We start from the raw sequence: 12,275 nt of genomic DNA on the forward strand, positions 1-12,275 counted from the left end.
GATCTCAGGATACAACTCTCAAATGTTTGAGATACATTTGAGAATTCTATCATGAGATCATGAGTGACGCATAATAATGAGTGTGGATCATGAGCGAGGATAATAATCCATAATTGCCTCCAATGGCATTGATTCTATTTTTATTACATATATTCTAGCTGGGAAATTCTATGCTAAATGCTAATTCTCATTCACGTAAATGATGCCTTCAAATCTCTCAAGAATAATATATTACCATAACTCCTTTCAATTTATTGAGCTCTTTCTACTTACGGGATATTATACACAAACATCTTGGGTAAGTTGAAGCAAGTTATGTTAAAATTTTATGGATCATTCAAAGGACCATTTGTGTGTATAACAAACGTTTGCCTTTTTATTTACTGTAAAATGTTGGCATTAAAGTTCATCAAACAAAAATAAAATAATGGTCAGTCACTCTTGCTTTTCTTACTTACCTCTTCCCTTTTTTGTCCCTCTTTCCCTTCCTTCTACATCGGGTATCATTGCTTTCATCTTTTTAAGTACGTTTTCTTTTCCTTTCACATCTCTTTACTTCTGCACTCTTACTAATTTTTTCATACTTAAAATACTGCCAACCGCAAACCTTAAAAAATCAGTAGTCAGACCTCAAAATACAAATTTGGCTTAAAAATAATAAAATATGAGGTTTGTTTTATTTGCCTCTGGCTTCTGAGCCCTTAGGGTATATTTGTGTCACCTTTTCAGGGTTTTCTCTGCAAACACAAAGTCTAAAAATTACTTTAAAAAACAAAAAAAACCAAAAGAAACCAAAAAAACTCACCATCACCCCTTTTCCTCCCAAAATTCTCACAAACAATCACTTCACTATAGAAGCTGGGTCATGAAGAAAAATGACAAATATGTTGATACTTGCAATAAAATCACAATTCAGCAACACTACTTTCCCTTCCTAGTCTTCCTTATCCCTAGATTCTCGCTCTCCCATATATCCTATACTCTCATACACCCCAAAGCATGTACACAGTACCACATATGCACACAATCCTAATATTCATATCTAGCGCCCTACCAAATTTACGGCCATGAAAAATGCGTCACAGAACGTGAAATCTTGTCCCTTGCCATAAAATCTGGTCTTTTGTGTGCTTTTACCCTATACTACATAGATTTCATGGGGGAGACCAGGGTTTCTCAAATAGGGGGTCCTGATCCAAAAATGGAGTTGCAGGGGGGTTTATTTTAGGGGGGTTGCAGTATTGCCACCCTTACTTCTGCACTGCCTTCAGAGCTGGGCAGCCAGAGAGCGGCAGCTGCTGACTGAGGGTCCAGCTCTGTTGGCAGCAGTGCAGAAGAAGCTCTCCAGCTGCGCAGCTCTGAAGGTAGCGCTGCCACCAGCAGCAGTGCAGAAGTAAGGGTACCAATACGATACCCTGCCACCCTTACTTCCGTGCTGCTGCCTTCTGAGCTAGGTGGCCAGAGTTTGGTGGCTGCTGATTGATGGCCCAGTTCTGCACACAGCAGCACTAAAGAAAGGATGGCAATACCATACCGTGCCATCCTTCTGGTCTGCTGCTGCCACCGCTCTGCCAGCTGCCCAGCTCTGAAGGTAGCACTGTCACAAGCAGCAGTGCAGAAGTCAGGGTGGCAATACTGCGACCATTTCCTCCTGCAACTCCTTGTTGAGTCAGGACCCTTACAATTAAACCATGAAATTTCAGATTTAAATAGCTGAAATCATGAAATTTAAGATTTTTAAAATCCTATGACCGTGAAATAGACCAAAATAGACTGTGAATTTGGTAGGGCACTATTCATATCCATTCCCACATTTGCACAGCTGTACAAATTTCTAACTAGTGGTCAATTCCCACTGTCATTGCAATGGCTAGAGGATGGGCATTTCATGAAGATGTTACCTGATTCCCACAGATCTGTGAAGACAGAAAGGTGTTGGCTATCACACTGTCCTTACAGACTAGCCTTGTAACCCACTGAAAAGGGCCCAAACAAACAAATGCCTATGCTTGGTTTTACGGAGTCAATAATTAGCATTTGTAAAGAAGTCTGAAATCCTGTGATGAAAAGATTACTATAAAACTGCAAAGTACTTTGCACACAGCCATAAAATACTCAATTAAATATCAATTCAAGTACTTGATTTACAGAAACATACTTGTTTTGCACTCCTAATTTGTACACTCATATACTGCATGTGTACACTATCTGTATGCATAAATGTCCAATTAGATACCTAACTAATCATTTGTGCTTGCAAATACCTGATTTGCACTCACATTTAAGGTAGCTAGCTGTACACATAAATCAGGTCCTAAAAATATGATGCTGTTATTAAAGGAAAAAAGAATGATTTTCTACTCTTCTATTGATTTATCATTCATATCTTCAGCTCCTTCTTTAATATCCTTTACATACTTTTATTACTCTATATAAACTCAGTTATTTTTCCTAAGTCCTCAAACTCCTTTTCATACCTTTACATCAGACCTTTAAAGAAAGATGAGGACAGCTTTGAATGTTATGTAACTGCCAGAAGAAGAGAGAGCCTTTGTAAGGAGATGACCAAAGGATGCTAAATATTGCTGATTTTCAGATCACAAATATTCTGAACATTTATTAATCTTATTCCAATTACTTTATTTATATTTTGTGAGCATTAAGTAATACTCGTGAACTAAGAACAATATGATTATATAGTGAATAATTATGGTTACCTGGAATAGCTTCATGTGCTGTCAAAACCACGCTTATAATAGGATTTTTAGCTCCTGAAATCTGGTCACCTTCCTTTGTGGATAGAGTTTTCTCAGTTTTCTGAATCCGTGGCCTCTTCGGAGTTTTTTCTCGCTCATCTTCCTTCCTGTCAAGGTCAACGTCAGAATCATTACCTAAAGAGCAAACATCAAAAAGAACATAACTATATACAAGTGAAATGTCGTTATATATTTACACCCTGGAAAGAATTGGGAGATACTTAATGTAACTATATGTATTAAGGAAAGTAGATTTAAAAATAAAAGGTGGGATTTTCAAAAGCACATGAGTGATTTAGGAGCATAAGTCCCTCTTAGAGTTATGTGTATTCTTAAATCACACAGGCACTTTTGAAAATCCCAAAAAAAGTTTTGTGAAACTTGATGACTTTGTGAGCTAGCGAACAGGGGACCGCAAACAGGGGTGTTTGAGAGAGAGTGAAGGAGATCTCCCTGCTGAACGAACAAGGTGCAAGTACTAACCTTGGGGTGAGTGACTTTGTTTGACTCTGTGTTTTTCTTTTTTTATCAGGTTAAGTTACAGGGTCAACTGGGATTGTGTGTTTGAGAACTGTTTGAGCCTTTGTTCTCTTGATCAACCTCAATCAGCCTTGTGATCACCCTCTCTCTGTGTGATTAAGGAGGGGGTAGGGCTGACCTAGAAGGGAAGGCCTTAAAAGCAAGAGGTTTCAGCGTGGTAGCCCTGTTAATCTCTATTAACAAAACAATGAGGAGCACTTGTGGCATCTTAGAGACTTAAGGCCATGGCTACACTTACAGTTCTGCAGCGCTGGTAGTTACAGCTGTGTTCGTACAGCTGTGTAGGGCCAGCGCTGCAATGTGGCCACACTGACAGCTACCAGCGCTGCAGTGTGGCCACATTTGCAGCATTTGCAGCGCTGTTGGGAGTGGTGCATTGTGGGCAGCTATCCCAGCATTCAAGTGGCTGCAACGTGCTTTTCAAAAGAGGGGGTGGGGTGGAATGTGACAGGGAGCGTGGAGGAGACAGAGAGAATGGATTTTTGGAGTTGACACTGTTCTCAGCTCCCTGCCTTGCAAGTTCTAAGGACTGGAAGACACAGTGCCTACCTTCAATCATTTTAAAAGTTCTGACCCCCTTCCCCCACCCCTCTCTCATTCACTAAATGCAAATTATGCACTCCTAAATAGCCATCAGACCAGATAAGCATCTGCTCAACATGGACTTCCCCCTCCCCTTCTGCCGTGTGAGCGTGCTGTTTCTCTCTTCAAGCAAACAGCTGTGAACATTCCAAAGTAATTCCCCTGCCTGCCTCCGCTCGCTCAGCAAACAGGAGCTGTGTTTGTTTTTTAAATAAGCAGTTTGGCTGAACTCCGAGCTCTCCCTTTCTTCCGGTTTGTTGTGGACAGGAATTATGGGATACCTCCTTATACCCCGGAGGTCAATAAAAGTGCTGGTGGGGTCCACACTTACTGACCAGCGCTGGATCACCAGCGCTGGAATCGCTACACCCGAGGCTCAACCGGGTGTATAGCCAGCGCTGCAACCAGGGAGTTGCAGAGCTGGCCATGCTTTGCAAGTGTGGCCACATCCTAAGTTGCAGCACTGTGATCCCCTCACCAGCGCTGCAACTCTCTAGTGTAGCCATGGCCTAACAAATTTATTTGGGCATAAGCTTTCGTGGGCTAAAACTCACTTCATCAAATGCATGGAGTTGAAAAAAACAGTAGGCAGGTATATACACACAGTACATGAAAAGATGCCTTACCAAGTGGGGGGTCAATGCTAATGAGACAATTGAAAAAGTGGAGTTGGCTTATAGAATAGAATACCAAGGGAGGAAAAATCACTTTTGCATTGGTAATGAGGCCAAAGTAAACAGGGTGGCCCATTTCAAACAATTGACAAGAAGGTGTGTGTAACAATAGCGGGAAATTAGTTTTTGTAGTGACCCATCCACTCCGTCTCTACGCAAAAGAATAAATGGACACAAATCAGACATCAAGAATTGTAACATTCAAAAACCAGTCGGAGAACACTTCAGTCTCCCTGAACACTCAATAACAGACTTAAAAGTGGCAATTCTTCAACAAAAAAATCTTCCAAAACAGATTCCAACGAGAAACTGCAGAACTGGAATTAATTTGAAAACTTGCCACCATCAACTTAGGCCTGAATAAAGACTGGTAGTCAATTGTTTGAAATGGGCCACCCTGTTTACTTTGGCCTTATTATCACTACAACAGTGATTTTTCCTCCCTTGGTATTCTACTGTTGAGAATAGTCCACTTCCACTTTAATTGAATTGTCTCATTAGCACTGACCTCCCCGCACTTGGTAAGGCAACTCCCATCTTTTCATGTACTGTGTATATACACCTGCCTACTGTTTTTTTCCCCACTCCATGCATCTGATGAACTGGGTTTTAGCCCACAAAAGCTTATGCTCAAATATATTTGTTAGTTTCTAAGGTTCCACCAGTACTCCTCATTGTTAAATGCCAGAGGCTAAGCAACCAAGAGGAGCCAGTGAACAGGGAACCGTAAATAGAAGCGTTTGAGGGAGAGAGACATCACAGAATTGCTATGGTTAGGAAGGGCCGCATGGCCAGTGCCAGTGCTGCTCCTGTCTCCTCCACCTGCGCCTGCATCCAGACAGAGAATCTAACCATGGATGCCTCTACCCAGATCCTGGTGTAGATTTGCAGAGACTGTGGCCTGCATTTTCCACTCTCAGAAAGCCAGGCTGGGGGGACCATCCAGTGTGAGAGGTGCCTACTGGTGGACTCTCTCAGGAAGCAGGTGGGAGAGCTACAGGAGGAGGTGGCAAGGCTGAGGAGCATCTGTGCGCATGAGGAATTCATTGACAGTATTCATCTGAAGACTTCCAAGGCTGAGGACACTAACCAGCTAGAGAGGACAACTATTATGCCACTGGGAGAGGAGGATATGGCTCTCGTACAGAGAGGACACTGGCTGCTGTTTACTTCTGACAGCAGGCAGTGCTCCACCCCTATTCCCAACCCACCTACCATGGTGATGGAGAACCATTAGGCTGCACTGGCAACTAGTGATGAGGAATCACCCCCAAAGGTGAAGAGGAGAAGCCATGTATCCCCAATGCTGGAAGGATCACAACCACCACTCCCAGGAGGAAACGTAGGGTCGTGGTGGTTGGAGACTCTTCTGAGGGGGACAGAGGCCCCCATCTCTCACCCTGATATTGCATCCCAGGAGGTATGCTGCCTGCCAGTGACTCGTATCCGAGATGTACGGAGGGATTGTTGAGGATCATCCAGCCCTCTGACTACTATCCCATGCTACTCATCCATGTGGGCACTAATGATACTGCGAGGTATGACCCTCAGCAGATCAAAAGTGACTATAGGGCTCTGGGAGTAAGGGTGAGGGAGTTGGGTGCGCAGGTGGTGTTCTCTTCAGTCCTTCCAGTGAAGGGTAGGGGCCTCGGCAGAGACAGATGGATCCTGGAGCAGAATACCTGGCTGTGAGGATGGTGTTGCCAGGAGGGCTTCGGCTTCCTTGACCACAGGATGCTGTTCCAGGAAGAAGGACTGTTAAACAGAGATGGAGACTACCTATTGAGGAAGGGGAAGAGCATATTTGGCTACAGACTGGCTAACCAACAAGGAGGGCTTTACACTAGGTTCGACAGAGGCACGTGACCAAAGCCCACAGCTAAGTCAAAAACATGGAGATCTAGGAGAAGGGTCGGAATCTGGGGGAGCATGGACTGTTTTAGCAGAAATAATAGAAAGACAACACAGAACTGGGGAGGCGGGGGAGGAGAGAGAATCAGATCAGTATCTTAGATGTCTGTAAACTAATGCGCGAAGTATGGAGAATAAGCAGGAAGAACTTAAAATGCTAGTAAACAAACACAACTATGACATAGTTGGCATCACGGAGACTTGGTGGGATAATACGCATGACTGAGATATTTGTACAGAAGGGTATATCTTGCTCAGGAAGGGCAGGCAGGAAAAAAAGGGAGGAGGTGTTAGATTTTATATTAAAGATATATACACTTGGACTGAGGTTGAAATAGACTTGTTGAAAAAGTCTCTGGGTTGGGATAAAATGGGTAAAAAACAAGGGTGGTGTCATGGTAGGGGATCTATTACAGACCACCAAACCAGGAAGAAGAGGTTAGTTAAACAACTAACAAAATCACCCAATGGGGGATTTTAACTACTCAGACATCTACCCAGACATCTGTTGGGAAAAACAACAGCAGGGCACAGAGTATGCAACAAGTTATTGGAATGTATTGGAGACAATTTTTTATTTCAGAAAGTGAAGAAAGCTACTAGGGGAGAGGCTGTTCCAGATTTGATTTGACAAATAGGGAGGAACTGATAGAGAATTTGAAAGTGGAAGGCAACTTGGGGGAAAGTGATCATGAAATGGTAAGAGTTCACGTTTCTAAGGAATGGTAGGAGGGAGAACAGCGCAGAAAAGACAATGGATTTCAAGAAGGCAGACTTTAGCAAACTCAGGAGTTGGTAGGTAAAATCCCATGCGAGCAAGTTTAAGGGGAAAACCAGTTAAAGCCAACTGGCCCTTTTTCAAAGAGATTATTTTCAAAGAGAGAGCAAACTACCCCACTGCGTAGGAAAGATGGAAAGTATGGCTAGAGACGACCCTGGCTTAACTAGAAGATCTTCAATGATGTAAAACTCAAAAAATAAAAATAATAATAAAAAAAAAGAGTCCTACAAACAGTGGAAACTCGGTCAAATTACATAGGATGAATATAAACAAATAACACAAGTATGTAGGGACAAAATTAGAAAGGCCAAGGCACAAAACGAGATCAAACTAGCTCGGAACATAAAGGGTAACAAGAAAACATTCTATAAATACATTAGAAGCAAGAGGAAGACCAAGGACAGAGTAGGCCCGTTACTCAATGAGGGGGAAAAGACAATAACAGAAAATGTGGAAATGAGAGAGGTGCTTAATGAATTCTGTTTCAGTTTTCACCAAGAATACTCATGCTTCTCTGGCAATTCAGGATACTTTACTTAAAGCTTTATTTGTCAAAAGGCATTCAAAGAAATGGACAGCCACACACAAAAAGGTAAGAGACCTAAATAATTATTATGATTATTATTATTGAAAGGAAAGTAAACATTTAAAGGGACATCAAGTTAAAATTCAGGATTCTGTGTGGAATTTTTATTATTTATTATTATTATTATTTGTATTGCAGTAGCATTTAGGAGCCCTAGCCCTGGACCTGGACCCCATCATGGTAGGTGCTACACACACACAGCATAAACAATTAACAACCAAGATTATGATATCTAAAAGGTAAGTCATCATTTTAAAATTTACTTTGTGCTAGAACTGTCGATTAATCGCAGTTAACTCCCATGATTAACTGAAAAAAAATGAATCAGGATTTAAAAAATTAACTGCAATTAATCACACTGTTAAACAATAAAATACCAATTGAAATTTATTAAATGTATTTGGATATCCTTCTACATTTTCAGATATATTGATTTCTATTACAATGCACAATACAAAGTGTACAATGTTCACTTTCCATTATTTTTTATTCCAAATATTTGCACTGTAAAAATGATTAAAAAAAGAAATGTATATGCTCATTCATAAGCCGAATATTTTTGGCAAAAATGTAACCCATCAAAGAGTGGGGGTCGGCTTATAAACAGGTCTACACCAAAATTTGATGATTTTAAACTCTATGGAATCATTGAATATGTAATACATTGTCCTTTTGTTTACTTGGAGCGTCTGCAGGCATGAAGTCCCTCAGCTCCCAGTGGCCGCAGTTCGCCGTTCCCAGCCAATGGGAACTTCCCGCAGCTCCCATTGGCTGGGAATGGTGAACCGCGGCCACAGGTAGCTGAGGGACTCCATGCCTGCAGATGCTCCAAGTAAACAAAATGTCCCGACGCGCCAGTGGTTTACCCTGATAGCCAGGAGCTGAAGCTTGCCAATCCCTGAAATATAAGGTCGGCTTATGAAAGGGTCATTCAGTTTTTGCTATTTTTACCTAAGTATCTTGGGAGGTTGGCTTATAAAAGAACGTGCTAATAAACAAGTAAAGACGGTAGTACTTTTCAATTCACTTCCTGCAAGTACTATAGTGCAATCTCTTTATTGTGAAAGTGTAACTTACAAATGTAGATTTTTTTTTTGTTATAAAACTGCACTCAGAAACAAATCAGTGTAAAACTTGAGAGCCTACCAGTCCACTAAGTCCTACTTCTTGTTCAGCCAATTGCTTAAGAGAAACAAGTTTGTTTGCATTTATGGGAGATACTGCTGCCTGCTTCTTATTTCAATGTCATCTGAAAGTGAGAACAGGCTTTCACATGGCACTTTTGTAGCCGGCATTGCAAGGTATTTATGTGCCAAATATGCTAAACATTCGTATGCCTCTTCACGCTTTTGGCCACCTTTCCAGGGGACATGCTTCCATGCTGATGATGCTTCCATGTTGATGATGCTTGTTAAAAAAAGTGTGTTAATTAAATTTGTGACTGAACTCCTTGTGAGAGAATTGTATATCTCCTGTTCTGTTTTACCCACATTCTGCCATATATTTTATGTTATAGCAAACTCAGATGATAACCCAGCACGTTTGTTTTAAGAACACTCTCACAGAATATTTGACAAAACGCAAAGAAAGTACCAATGTGAGATTTCTAAAAATAGCTACAGCACTCAACCCAAGGTTTAAGAATCTGAAGTGCCATCCAAAATCTGAGAGGGACAAGGTGTGGCATTAGGGCGTCTAGATGTCCCAATTTTTATAGGGACAGTCCCAACATTCAGGACTTTTGTCTTATGTAGGCACTGTGACAGACCCAGGCCAGTGGGGTGCAGGAGTCTGGTAGAGAGCAAATATACTGGTCACTGGCTGAGTAGTCTTCTGTTCCCTGAGTGACCAGAGCAGGGTCTGCACTAGAGTAATCAGGAACTTGCTAGAACCAATTAAGGCAGATAGGCTGATTAGAACACCTGCAGCCAATCAAGGCAGGCTAATCAGGGCACCTGGGTTTTAAAAGGCGCTCTCCCCAGTCAGATGGGGAGGAGCCAGAGGAGAGGAAGTGTGTGTGAGGAGCTGGGAGCAAGAGACACAAGGAGCTGAGACTGAGAGGGTGCTGGAGGACTAAGGAGTACAAGCGTTGTCAGACACCAGGAGGAAGCTCCTGTGGTGAGGATAAAGAAGGTGTTTGGAGGAGGCCTTGGGGAAGTAGCCCAGGGAGGTGTAGCTGTCACACAGCTGTTACAAGAGGCACTATAGACAGCTGCAAATCCATAGGGCCCTGGGCTGGAACCCGGAGTAGAGGGCGGGCCCGGGTTCCCCCCAAACCTCCCAACTCCTGATCAGACACAGGAGGAGCTGATCCAGACTGTGGGGGAGATCACTGAGATGAACAAATCTGCCAATAAGCGCAGGACCCACCAAGGTAGAGGAGGAACTTTGTCACAACACCTATTAACCCCTACCTCTGTCCTGATTTTTCACACTTGCTCTCTGGTCACTCACCCTATGTAGAGCATGCTTTCAGCAGTCTCAAGAGAGCAACATTCAGATGCGGAAACTATAGAACCTGAACCACCAAAAAAGAAAATCAACCTTCTGCTGGTGGCATCTGACTCAGATGATAAAAATGAACATGCATAGATCCACTCTGTTTTGGATCATTATCAAACAGAACCTGTCATCAGCATAGAAGCATGTCCTCTGGAATGGTGCTTGAAGCATGAAGGGACATATGAATCTTTAGCGCATCTGGCTACAACAATACCTGGCGAATGCCTGTTCTCACTTTCAGGGGACACTGTAAACAAGAAGCAGGCAGTATTATCTCCTACAAATTGTAACCAAAATTGTCTGAGCAATTGGCTGAAGTAGGACTGAGTGGAGCTGTAGGCTCTAACGTTTTACATTGTTTCATTTTTGAATGCAGGTTTTTTCTGTACATAATTCTACATTTGTAAGTTCAATTTTCATGATAAAGAGACAGCACTACAGTACTTGTATTAGGTAAATTGAAAAAATACTATTTCTTTTGGTTTTTACAGTGCAAATATTTGTAATAAAATATAAATATAAAGTGAGCACTGTACACTTTGTATTGTGTTGTAATTTAAATCAATATTTGAAAATGCAGAAAACATCCAAAATATTTAAATAAATGGTATTCTATTGTTTAACATCATGATTAATTTTTTTTAAATTGCTTGACAGCCCTACTTTATGCATTTTAAAACATTTTGTATATAGTCATTTTCACTGGCCTCTGCCTGGTATAGTCAGTTTTCTTCTGCACTTTTCACACAGCATTGGAGAGTGGCGGGGGGAGGGAATAAAAAACGTGAAAATGTGACTGTAAAATCACAAAAGTTCACAGGATTACTCAGCCTACAAGTAATATCTAAGATAATTATAATTGAAAAAAGGTGATTCCCCCCCCCATTTTTCAATATATGCAGATATCATTGGATTCTCTCTCTCTCTCCTTTTTTTTATTATCACACTCAGATACTCTTTTTGTCGCATGCAATAGCAGAATATCACATCACACATTGCTCTGAGAGGAGCTTACCTGTACACAGCGCCAAAGATACTAGCAAACCATCCCTTGCTCTAACACAGCTGCAGAGCCACTGCTGTTAATAAGTTTGGGGCAGAGGGTCCCTTCATTCCTAAATTCCTTCATGGAGTCAGAGAACAATAGGAGTAAGCCTGGGTAGGGCTAAAATGCCCTCAGATCTTTGGGAATGCTGCAATTCAATGCAGAGTCACTATACTTTCATCTTACGAGGAGCTTTTACAGAGGTAATGTTGCTTGATTTGGTGACTTTCAGGAAAGGTGAAACTTTTCCATTTGCTGTGAAATCTGATTAATTACTGCTACGTATGGTGGGCTTTCACTAGGGATTTCAGGCGAGGTACCACTTGGGTCTCATTTTATAGAGCTAAATTAATTAAGTAACTCTATCCCTAAGGGAGGGCATAAGGATCCATCTGTTCATGGAAGGGCTGAGCACAACTGTCAAATATCTGTCACTAGAATCCTCCAAGGCTGGGGAGCATAGAGAACAGAGACTGCACCCTGTTAAAGGCTCATATAGTAAATGCATTCTCCTGTCCTCTTGAAGGCATTGTGCCTTTTTCCATGAGCTCCTGCTGAGACACTGCACTTTCAGACCACCCCTACCACAGGCTGTTCATAATGCCTGAATTTTGCACAGGACTGTGACTCTGCCAAGAGATCAGGCAGGAGAAGATACAAAGGGTGTATTCAAAACACATCTGAAATAGTAACAAATGGAATGTAGATAATCACAGGCCAACTAAATTTTTTCTTAAACAAGTTCCTTTTCTTCTTAATGGAGCAAACATGGGAATTCCCCTTTAAGTTTTGCACACCTGAAAATATAGCCTATACACTAGTGCCACCAATCTGGTTGAGCCTTCAGACAAGGAAAGGGGGAAGACAGGGAACAAAGGAGATCTGCATTTCAGCAAAG

At 41.8% G+C, this 12,275-nt stretch overlaps 1 protein-coding gene across 5 annotated transcripts in view; it reads right to left on the minus strand.

The window, feature by feature from the left end:
• Positions 1–12,275, minus strand: part of ZFAT (zinc finger and AT-hook domain containing) — a 162,493-nt gene that overhangs the window by 103,593 nt on the left and 46,625 nt on the right. For all 5 annotated transcript variants that reach the window (XM_030553868.1, XM_030553866.1, XM_030553869.1 and 2 more), the window contains exon 4: positions 2,718–2,891. In XM_030553868.1, coding sequence (XP_030409728.1) covers positions 2,718–2,891 — 174 coding nt within the window. The remainder of the gene's footprint in view (positions 1–2,717; positions 2,892–12,275) is intronic.

Source organism: Gopherus evgoodei, chromosome 2, assembly GCF_007399415.2.
Source record: "Gopherus evgoodei ecotype Sinaloan lineage chromosome 2, rGopEvg1_v1.p, whole genome shotgun sequence".
NCBI lineage: Eukaryota > Metazoa > Chordata > Testudines > Testudinidae > Gopherus > Gopherus evgoodei.